This window comes from Lipotes vexillifer, unplaced genomic scaffold (assembly GCF_000442215.2).
Source record: "Lipotes vexillifer unplaced genomic scaffold, Lipotes_vexillifer_v1.1 scaffold573, whole genome shotgun sequence".
NCBI classification, from domain to species: domain Eukaryota; kingdom Metazoa; phylum Chordata; class Mammalia; order Artiodactyla; family Lipotidae; genus Lipotes; species Lipotes vexillifer.
The window spans coordinates 134,297-145,994 of record NW_006796432.1 but is presented as its reverse complement, the minus strand read 5'-3'; the positions used below and the strand labels follow the sequence as shown (position 1 = coordinate 145,994).

General features: G+C 45.7%; 1 protein-coding gene across 3 annotated transcripts in view; it reads right to left on the bottom strand.

The window, feature by feature from the left end:
* TBX5 (T-box transcription factor 5) overlaps positions 1–11,698 on the bottom strand; it is a 49,288-nt gene that overhangs the window by 23,918 nt on the left and 13,672 nt on the right. For all 3 annotated transcript variants that reach the window (XM_007468561.1, XM_007468562.1, XM_007468560.1), the window contains one exon: positions 3,667–3,758. In XM_007468561.1, the coding sequence (XP_007468623.1) occupies positions 3,667–3,758 (92 nt within the window). The remainder of the gene's footprint in view (positions 1–3,666; positions 3,759–11,698) is intronic.

Here is an 11,698-nt window from a genome sequence, read left to right as displayed (position 1 = left end):
CCCTCTCCCTCCCTCTTTCCTTTCCTTCTTCCCTTCCTTCCTTAGAACTTAGTCTCGGGGACTTCCCTGGCGGTCCAGTGGTTAAGACTCTGCGCTTAGTGGGCGCAGGTTCAATCCCTGATCGGGGAACTAAGATCCTACATGCCTCACGGCGTAGCCAAAAAGGAACAAACTTAGTCGCATTCTAAACAATACTGTCTATGAAGTCAGCCCGATGCAACTGTGTGTCTGTGGGCACCCTCTAAAATCATCTCATCTCTCACCAGGGGAGGGGAAACTGCAATTGGGGAAATATTGGTTTTTAGGGATACGAAGTTTTTAAGCCGCAGACTAACCTTTCAAAATAACCTTGGCATGTATTTTAATCAGCCAGCTAGAGGCAGGATTTGTGGAATGATTTTATTCTCTTCTTTGTGCTTTCCCTTCGCGCCCCCATTTTCAGAATAAGCAGTTACTTCTGTAACTAGAAACCGCACCTCAATGTTGGAAAACTAAGACACCCTCTGCGTGTTCCAAACGCAGACTGCTGGGTGAAGAGAGAGGAGAGGGCGGTGAGTGCCCAGACATTGGCCAAGCTAATCCAAACGTTATTTATGTGGGATCACTGCGAGTGAAGGCTCAACCCTCCTTAACCCCACCCTTCTCCCTTCGTCCGATTGTTGGAATTAGAGGAAATTTCATTCCTCCCGCTTTGCTCCCTGAGCCAGCTGTCACCGGGTGTGTGGGGGACAGGAAACAGGATTACAAGATCAACAGTGAGCCTGCCGTTCCAGCCAGGCTGTTATCACAGCCGTCTCCGGAGAGCCATCTTCCCCACTTGTCACTACCTACTGCGAGCTGGGAGTTGGGACCACAGCCCAGAAGAAATTCTGAACAAGGGTAAAACTGGGAGTCATGAGGAGTTTTCCCCAGCTTGGATCATGTTTTGGTGTGTGGGCTAGGAACCCAAGCACTCTTCAGGCATTTTCTCACATAATTCTTACAAGAACCCCAGAAAGGGGAAGGTATATTTATTTATGCCCATTTTACAGATGAGGATACTGAGGCTCCATGGGGTGAAACTGCTTGCCTGAGGTCACATGCCAATAAATGCAGAGCAAGGATTGAACCCAGGTTTGTCTGACTCCAAAGCCTATCGGGGCCTCTCTGCTCCCTCTCCTCCCCAGGGGCCATCTCTAGAGAACTGGGCGCATGACCCTGTCCACTCCCTGTTCCCCAGCACAACTCCTAACGTGGCAACAAAGACACACGTGGCTCGGAGGCTGAGAGTTTCCCTCCAACACGTCAATCACTGACTCCTGAGGACCAACCGCCTTGCCTTCCTTCCATCTCCAAGGGCCTACCCGGAAAGGACCCCTCAGCCAATCTGCAGTAACTAGGGGACAGTTAGGGCAGCCCGTTCAGACCAAAGTACAGTCATCTGCCTAAATATCTAACCATCCATGTTGTTCAGAGCTGTAACAGAGAGTCACCAGGATCGCTGACATGTGAGCTCTCAAACACCTGTCCCTCCCCACCTGCCTTTCCCTTTGATGTCCATCATCTGCCCAACCAGCTTCCAGAGCACGGGGCCCTGGCCTGACAAAGGAAAACAGTGAGGGCTCTTGGGAATAGACACACCCTGACTACGCAGTCTGTGGCCAGGGGAAGCTTCTTGGAGGAAGAAATAGCTACAGGGAGGCTTTAGTGATGGGCAGGAGATGGAAAAAGAGGGGAGAAAGACAGAGGCAGACCAGCTGTGGTGTTCAAAGGGCCAGAAATAATGGAAAGAAGACAGACCTGGAGCAGCTCCTTCAGCACGATTGAAAGGGAGAGGGGACGCTGGTGAGGAACAGAGCTAGGGGGCGTGGCAAGGCTGGATGGGAAGGGCGTGGTCAACCACACCAAGGAGTCGGGACCTGACACTGAGAGCAATAGGAGGCCTGGGAGTGTTCTAGGCTGTGCAGTAAGCGTGTCTGATTTGCGTGGTACAAAGCTGTCTTTGGCAGCTGCCTGGAGCACGTCCCCCGGGAGGGGAACAGAGCTGACGTCAGGTCTAAAGAGGTTAGGAGGCTGCAGCAGGCGAGGTTGGTGGTGGCTGGAATAGGCAGCCTGGATGGAGAAAGGAGGCGACTTGAGAGATATGATAAGAAGGTAGCATCAACAGGACCTGGTGACTGGGTAAGACTGAGGGGGCGATTCGCAACACCTTAAACCCATGATCCCACCTGCTCTTGACCTTGTGGGAAGGAAGGAAGAAGTGGGGGAGGGAAGGAGGTCTTCAGTTGCAGAGGCTGGAACCGGTCCCTACCTGCACAGCCTGGACCCCTACCTGCAGGAGGACCAAGATGAGACTGTCCATCAACGGCGAAGCTGCTGTGATGACAGACGACCATGAGGATAGGATGGGGGTTTAGACGCCATAGAAATAAAAACTTGGCATCCCGAGCCTACGGCTGAAAACAGTTTGGCCTCTTTCACCTTTAAGTGGTATTTGTTGTCAACTCTTCCAACGGCCATAGATTAAACCCAACTCCAGTTCCCAAATGTAGACATGTAAAGCCAAAAATGTTTCTAAATAATCATTTAAGAACTTGGTTATTTTCGCCACAAAAAGCATCTTACAAATCCACAATTGTGAAGGAAACCAGTTATGAATGCAGGAATTCATATGAGTGTGGTGTACGTGTCCCATCTGAAGATAATGGCATATTTATTTTTTAAAAGCATGCAAAATTAGATCTGGTAAGCCCGCTCTCTGAAAACAATTTCCACGGCATGCATTTCTAAACCCAATGTTTAAACCACAAAGCTGAGGCCTTTCTCTCTTTCTCTTTCTTAGGTCTCTTGTCCTCCTTTGAATGGCTATATCTGTCCATTTGCCCAACTCTCCCTTTTCGTGACTTCCAGAAGGGATAAGGAAAAGCTTCCTAAATGACCTCATTTTATTTTGAAATACTAAACCCACCAAAAAGGGAAAAAGAAAACTTTCTTGGTCAAAGGGATCAAGATGTATTTCTAATTCTCTTGCCATATGGTAAGTTATTTTGGAACTCTACCAAGAGGTAGAGAGAATATTTAACAAAATTGGCAACGCTTGTACAATCCTTTCAAATCAGACCAAATTCCCATTCTCCACAGCCCCTTCTATTCATCATATCAGCGACCGTGACCACAGAATATGTAAAATCACCGAGCAATTTTTATCACCAGCTTCCAATCCCCCATGCCTGGGACACCACGTGGTGTCAACTTTGTCTGTATATCACCCCCAGGAACTCAAGCCATTAACTTCCCTTTCGTTTATCAAGAGCTGTTGCCTAAAAGAACGTCATTCATCGGCTGTGACTTACGGGAAGAAAGAGAGAGCGGACTTCACTTGAGGGAGAGAGACAACAGAGAAAGAGGACAAGATTGTAGCTTTTGTTCCCGAGGCAGATGGAGACCATCACATTCCCTCCGACATGCTCTCCCCTAAAGCTACGCACTCCACGTTGCCTGATAGAGGAAACCACCTTTCTGGAGGGTTACCAGAAAGTGGGATTGAAGAGGCTCTTTCTCCATTTTCTTGATGGAAAAGAGGGCCCCATTTCTCTGTGCCTGCTTTTCTGGTGTTGCTGGCTCACCTGTGTTATTAGTGGGGGTGGGGAGTGCAGAGGCGGGGAGCGGAGGACACCATTTTCTTACCTTTGCATTCTCGACATTCTATGCAGCTCCATGTCATCGCTGCCCCGGAATCCTTTGGCAAAGGGATTATTTTCAATCTTTAGCTGGGTGATCTGAAGGAAGGGGAGAGAGAGAGAGAGAGAGAGAGAGAGAGTTCCGTTTTCACTGGATTGTTACAAGACTACCTCGGGACCCGGCTAATAATAAGTGTCATGGAAACGCAACCTTCTGGCAACCCAAAGCAAGTTAAGCCAGTCACATCAACGGGACCCACCACTTCATTCGAAAGGAGGCTTTGAAAAATGTCCTAGATCAGATTGTATTTAAAAGGGGAAGAAAACCTGGTTTCAGTTTGCCCATTAATTGGAGTCCTACTCTGCATCATTCCGGCTGGAGTGGCTTTTTTTTTTTTTCTAAATCGTAGCATTTTGTGTTTCAAACACAATCTTGGCCTCAACACCGGGTACACCCCCTGCTCCTTGGAAAATTGTACCATGTTGACACGGTGTCAACTTCCTGCAGCGTGGCAATCTCCATTGGGAAGGTCTTATCATTGCTCTCAAAATCCTACTATGCCTCACTTCACATTCATTTCATAGTTTCACAGATACAGTTTGCTAGCTCAGGTGGAAAATGGTGTCTAATTAAATAAAGACCAACATATAAAATTATAACATATATGATAGCTACCAAACAGCTTCAAAACTCTTTAATTGTGGAGGTAAGGGGACTTCCCCAGCAGTCCAGTGGTTAAGACTCCGCACTTCCACTGCAGGGGGCAGTGGGGTTCGATCCCTGGTCGGGGAACTAAGATCCTGCATGTTGCACGGTAAGTCCAAAAAAAAAAAAAACAAAAAATTGTCTAGGTAAGGAAGAGAGAGCCTTCTTCTTGGAAATTTTTGTTGAACTATACAAAACTTAGTGATAGAACAGGGTCTTTGGCTCAAGGTCCAGAACCTTCATGGAAACCATCAACACATATTCTGTTAGCGTGAGCGTACGGTAGCAGGTCTAGGTAAAAGAGCGCATCCCTATGGAGTTTGCCAGAAGTATTTCCTAAAAGCTGTGTGTGAACTGAATTTTTATATATGTAATCACTTCATGGAAACCAGGGCAGCATTCATCAGAGGCCAGTCATTCAAAGGTCACCTTCACCATCATTATCGTATCTATATAGTCCCAGTTCACTGGTCTGCTTAATATTTTTATTTAAATCAAACCACTTTTGATTTAAATTTATATTATAAAAATAATTATATCACTTCTCTATACGTCAAAGTGGAATCACTTGCTAGTCAATAAAAAGAAAATAATTATATCAAATTCCCTCTACTGGGACTTCCCTGGTGGCCCAGTGGTTAAGAATCCACCTTCCAATGTAGGGGACACAGGTTCGATCCCTGGTCGGGGAACTAGCTCGATCGCTGGTCAAGGAACTAAGATCCCACATGCCACGGGGCAACTAAGCCCGCACGCCGCAACTAGAGAGCCCGCGCGCTGCAACGAAAGATCCCACATGCCGCAACTAAGACCCAATGCAGCCAAAAATTAATTAATTATTATTTTTTTTTATTCCCTCTACTGGCACCCCTGGAAAGTTCCAAACCTAAGGCCTGCCTTCTCTCTGTTGCAAGGGGAAATGCGACACTTTTAGAGAAGTATTTATCATAAACTGGTATTGAAATAAGACTCCTCTCCGATAAATGAATAGAAAGATAATTGGAACAAGAACAATTTTTTTTGTGATTCCATCATCTTCAAGTACCCACAAAACCATCTCCTCTACCCCCAGTAGTATCGTTATAGACTTTGAGAAACCAAGTAGTTGCCTTGCGAAACTAGGCTTAATCAATGAACGCACTCATAATTTGTCCATCTGGGGGCAAGCATTCTGGTCTGTTCAGGTTTCTGGAAGAGGTGGTGTTATAAAGTTTCCTTCTAACTCCAAGACTCTACCATGAACATAAAATTACTACATATGTGTGTGTGTTCACAATAAAATATATATGTAAAATTAACATTTTTTAAATGTGATTCCAACCATATGACATCTTGGAAAGGTAAAACTATGGAAACAGCATAAAGATCAGTGGTTGCCAGGGGTTAGGAGGAAGGGAAGGATCAACGAGAGAAGCGCAGAGGATTTTTAGGGCAGTGAAACGATTCTGTAGGATACATCATGGTGAAGACGTGTCATTATGCATTTATCTACACCCACAGAGTCTAGGGACTCCCCTGGCGGTCCAGTGCTTAAGACTCCACGCTTCCACTGCACCACGCTTCCACTGCAGGGCGCACGGGTTCCATCCCTATTCGGGGAACTAAGATCCCACAAGCTGCATGGCACAGCCAAAAAAAACAAAAACAAAAAAAACAACTCACAGAGTCTACAACTCCAAGAGTGAACCCTGACGCAAACTACGAACTCTGGGTGATGACGTGTCAATGTAGGTTCATCAACGGTAATAAATGTCCCACTCTGGGGGGCGATGCTGGGAGCAGGGGAAGCTGTACATGCAGGGGGACAGAGGGTATACAGGAACTCTCTGTACTTTCCACTCAACTTTACTATGAACCTTAAACTGCTCCAAAAAATAAAATCAATTGTAAAACTCTTTAAATATGTCTGGGTATTTCTATGTATACACATTCCCTCCTCCTTCATTTTTTTAACTGTACCAATTCCTGCAACTTTCTGATTTTGAATTAACTCTTCAGAATGAGTAGAAACGTCTGTAAAATCTCTTTGGAAAACAGCAGAGATTGGCACAATACTGTAGATCAATGATACTGCAATAAAAAATAAAAAATAAAAAATCTCTTTGGAAAACAGTCTTGAACATGTGTACTCCTCAAGCCAGTTCTGAGTCCAAAAGCCCATCACCTAGTGGGGATTTCTTTCTCACTCCGGTTTTATGACAATAAAATGCAACCCAATTGACCATAAATCATTTTTTAAAGGGGGAGAGGGGAATTCTCAAAAAGTTAAGTAAAACTCAGATCATTTTTAAAAGGGGTGGAGGGAATCCTTACCCCGCTTTCTGTACCTCCCACCCACCCGGTGATGGAAGGCAGCCCCTGAATATACTGAGGACAGTAAGACAATGAGGGTGTGGCATCAGGGCTGAATTAATGCCTATTCCATGACGTCACTGTTCCACCAAGAGGTCAGGATAAAAAAATTACCCTGAGAAAAAAAAGAAAAGGGTGGCTTTGGTATTTTATCAGCAAAAATTTTCTGCTCAAACCCATTCCTTGCACCTCAAACAGATTAACTACTACCTAATTCTTGCTCTTATCACCATAGCTTCCAAAAATACGATGGTAAAGGATACGCACATTTTGCTAGATATACACTTAGGTGTGTGGGTCTTACCTATGTCTTAGTGTAGATGCCTATTGGACATAAGAATCACCCCTGAGAAAAGTTAACATGCAAGCTTAGGTGCAGGTAAAAATGTCCATCTGATTTCATACTTATTTCATACTTGTCCCCTCACTTACCATAACCCTGTCTATGATATTCCCTTCCGAACACAGAGCTAATCACTCACGGGCACATAAACCGATACACCTGGATGTCTGAGTTCTACCCAAAGGCTCCACTGAAATTGACTTCCATTCGTCATACAAATGTACTCCCTCCAAAATCAGCATAAAACTGGATATCCGGGGGAAGGGCATGGGTGTGGGGGGGAAACAAATATAAATGCCAGCTCCAACCAGTGAGACAGAGGTTGTAAAAATTAATGAGAATAATTGTTGTGAATTCTCACTTTTGAAAAAAAAAAAGAAACCCTCGTGAGGGCCGAAAGTCTTAATTATGTCTCTCTCTTAGGGGTTCATTTCCTGGTCCCAAGCAGAAAGCTCATACCTCATAAATACAGGCTCCATACACAATGATTTAAGCAGGAGGAAAATGCCTTTTAATGGCAAAGTAAGTTAATATCGGGGGAGAGACATGCTTGCCATTGTTGCAAAAGCAGTGAAATGAAATGCCCATGTGACCTTTCTTTTAACACCTAAATATTTCTAGGGATTGCTCTGGGAGCTGCTGACAACTACAGCGCAAACCTTACAAAAACATGTTTCACAGAGTGAACGGTCACTGGGGAAGAGTCGAGCGTTTAAGCATCTTTTTCAAGCTGTCAACCATCTGAGGGAATAACTCCCAAATCCAGCTTGGGATCACAGCTGGGCTCAGGAAATATGTCGTGTCATTGGAACCCCGTGGTATACAGGTGTGTGACAGCAGTGTAAGAAACGAACCCGGTCACATACCTGCCTCCACCTGGTACCTGGCACCTGCCTCCAAATCAGTCTGGAGGCACTAAGCCCTTTGGACCCAAAATTGGTGGCTCGTATTTTTCCAAAGTGTCCTGGCAATTTAATCTCATAGACTGCTTTTCTTTCCCTGCGCAATTATCCAAAGCATAACGCTGGGCAAACAGTCCTTGGATTGAAAATGCAACCACGGAATGAAGCAACTAAACCACAAAGACTAACATTTGTAGTTGTGTTTCAGCCACAGTAATAAGAAGTTATTTAAAAATCTCAGTCTTTCAGATTCTAAAATAGGGTAGGCAAAGAGTTTTCCAACACATGTGTTTTGGATGGAGTTGCCCTGTTAATAAACTGATCAGCTAAGTAGTCGATCAGTGGAATCATCACTAACACTCTGCTGATCCTGTACCAGGTTCTGCACAAAACACATTCCACGGATTATCTCATTTTAATCCCCACAAAGACAATAACAAAAAAACAAAAAATAAATTCTCTTCTTATCCCCATTTTACAGACGGGGAAAACTGAGTTAAATAATTTGCCCAAGTCAAATGGGTTTGAACCCAGGCAGTCTGCCTGCAGATTCTCATCCTAACCCTACAGGAGGGTGAGGAACAGCTCAGGTGGCTTCTACCCGTGAAGCCAGGAGTCTCAACATCCCGTCCAGGTGGGACAATAAAGTAACAGAGTCCACAAATCACACTCAACCTGACCCGCTTATTTAAGTCACACGTCATATATCCATGAGAGGAATGTCTGCAAGGGCCTGGATTCTACTGGAAAAATCCATTGCTTTAGACTTCCTCCTGACAAAGAAAATAGGTGTCTTTGGTACTCAATAACTAAATACTGGGGAAAACCTCATATGGGGGAGAGTGATTGAAAGTGCTCTCCTATGAAATCCCTCTTCTGGATGTCAGGCTGGCTAAAAAGACCTGTATATACAGCACAACCGGGCTCCCTGGCCCAACCAATGAAGAAAATCAGTAATTCCTGTGTGATCCTCAAATACAGCTATATCCATCACTCAACTGATCATGGTCATCATTTCATGAGATAGGTAAGTCAAAGCATGATGCTGTATACCTGAAACCCAAACAGTACGTATGTCAATTATACCCCAATAAAACTGGAAAAAGCGGAGCCTGTGCTCCACAAGGGGAGAAGCCACAACAGTGAGAGGCCCACGTACCGCAAAAAAACAAAACAAAACAAAACAAAAACTGGAAGAAGAAACAAAAACAAAAACAAAATACATATATCCAAATGCATACTTGAAGACCCAAATTTTGAGACCCATGAGCGTTTAGATACACAATCTCCTAGATTGTGTTCAAAACTCACACATACACACCCCATTGGACAGGCACTCCACACACACAGATCACCAAATATATTCACTGGAGAAGACTCTTTTGTTATTTTTTTTATTTTTTTTTTTTATTTTTTATTTTTTCTTGCGTTATGCGGGCCTCTCACTGTTGTGGCCTCTCCCATTTGCGGAGCACAGGCTCCGGACGCGCAGGCTCAACGGCCATGGCTCACGGGCCCAGCCGCTCCGCGGCATGTGGGATCTTCCCGAAACGGGGCACGAACCCGCGTCTCCTGCATCGGCAGGCGGACTCTCAAGCACTGCGCCACCAGGGAAGCCCAAGACTCTTTTTTTAAATAGAAATCTAGGGGATGTGGAGTATGTTCCTAAGTGGCTACAGTGATAGTTTCATGGGTATACACATATGTCAAGCTTAGCGAATTGAATACGTCAAATAGTGCAGTTTACTGTATGAGAGTTATGCCTCAATAAAGCTATAAACAGAGAAAGAATGCGTGGTCCCCCAGATCTACCCACTCCTGATGGACCCCTAAGATCTTTACTACATAGAACTTAGGAATTTCCCCCAAAAGACCTGAATACCCACGTGTTTCTTTAACAGATCACTTTCATGTGTCTATCACTTCCGGTCCTCTGTGGATGAACATGGGTTTCCTTGGCAGAAAAAAATAAAGAAAAAGATCCCATATATTTTTGGACGCCCTGTCGGGACTAGCAGGCTCTAAGCATACATATATACGAGGAACTGAGCATCCTGGTTGCTATTTTGTCCTTTTTTTTTTTTTTTTTTTTTGCCCTGTGGCCATCACCACAAAGTTAAACATAGGTTTACAGCAGCCATCGAGGAAACAGGTTTCTAGCAGCCAGTATCAAATTAGCCTGAAACAGTGCTGGATCTTTCAGGGCACTTGACCTTACTTTTTCGCTCTTATTGGTTCAACGAGTGGGAAGAACTTAAAAAAAAAAAAAAAGAATCCTTCTTTCCCTTTAAAAAGTAATTGCATGGCGTGGGGGGAGCAGGGGAGTGAGTTTTCTGCTGAAAGGAAGCTCTCTCAAGGCCTGGGATCCCAGACAGGCCGTGTGGCCTGGAAGTGACCATCCATCACAGCTTGCCTTGGTCATTGACAATCTGAATTTGGAGACTACCCACAGCATTTCGTTACTGCCCTGGCTTCATGGGGGCAGGGGGCGGGGGGGATTAACCAACACACAGCCTGCATGAAATGACCTTCAAGGGGTGACTGGAGGCTTTAGGGTGCTAAGCCTATCTCTCACCCTACCCTGGCCTCTCCTGCCTGGCTCCACAGTCCCTATACCTTCCCTCCACTCCACTTTTCCCTTGCAGTTTGGGGAGGGATAGGAGCTGTAGAGGGGGAGGGGCACCCCATCCCCACGTCCATCTCGGTAAGTCGTCCACATGACCCGCCCTCACTGATCCCATATGGACCCCTTACTTTCCCCTCCCACAGCCCTCTAACCCCAAATCACTTCACAATACTCCCAACGGTCCACAATCCCACAGCGGCAGCGGCCTCTCCCCAGCCCCTATATCTTGTCTTTCCTGATTCCAGATCTTTCCGTAATGAGGCTTAGGAATCATTCAGCCCCCCCCCCCCCCCAATAAAATGAATCCACATGCACTCAGGTTTCTAAAGAACAGACATGAACCATGACGAGTCAAGACAAGCCCTTTCTCCTGGGCAAGAATAGAAGATACTCCCCCCCAACGTGTGGTTATGGGGCACCCTGTTCCAACATCACGGTCAAGCCTTGAATGGCCCAAATCAGGGCCTGGATTTCGAACAGCGTGGGGGTCTGACAGTGACACAATCCACCTGCGACATCCCACCTCTATACCACACTACAGCCACCAAATGATGCATTGGTCGCGTGCTTGCCTCCCCTCACCAAGCTGTATTTTTGCAGGATCATATTTAAGTCCCCAGAGCTTTGATCCAGGCAGGTTGCTCAGTTTTTGCTTTTGTTTTAAGCAATGCCAACCTTGCTTTAGTATGTGGCCCAGGGTCAGTAATCGCTGAAACAATTAAGGAAGCATCTGGGAAAACCCAAGCTCAAGGTTTCCGGCAACTTTGCCACCTGCCCCGATTGGAACTGAAATGCATCCGAAAGGCAGAGTGGAGGAGGGAAGGAGACTGACCCCCCAGAGAAAAAGTGGTCCCAGGAAGGGTGGCACCACGTCCCCACCCAAGAGCACGGAGCCGGCCAATACGGGGACCTTTTTTCTCACTGATCGCTTCACGACTGCAGCGAGATGCCTCCTTGTTACATTTGAGTACCCAGCATTGATACCACGTGGTCATCTATGGTTTGATAATTTCGTTTCTATCTGGGCTGTGTGTGTGTGTATGTGTGACTTTTGTGCCAACCGCATGAATGTAGTACAAACAGCTGTGATCCTTAGGCTGCAGCTCTTTC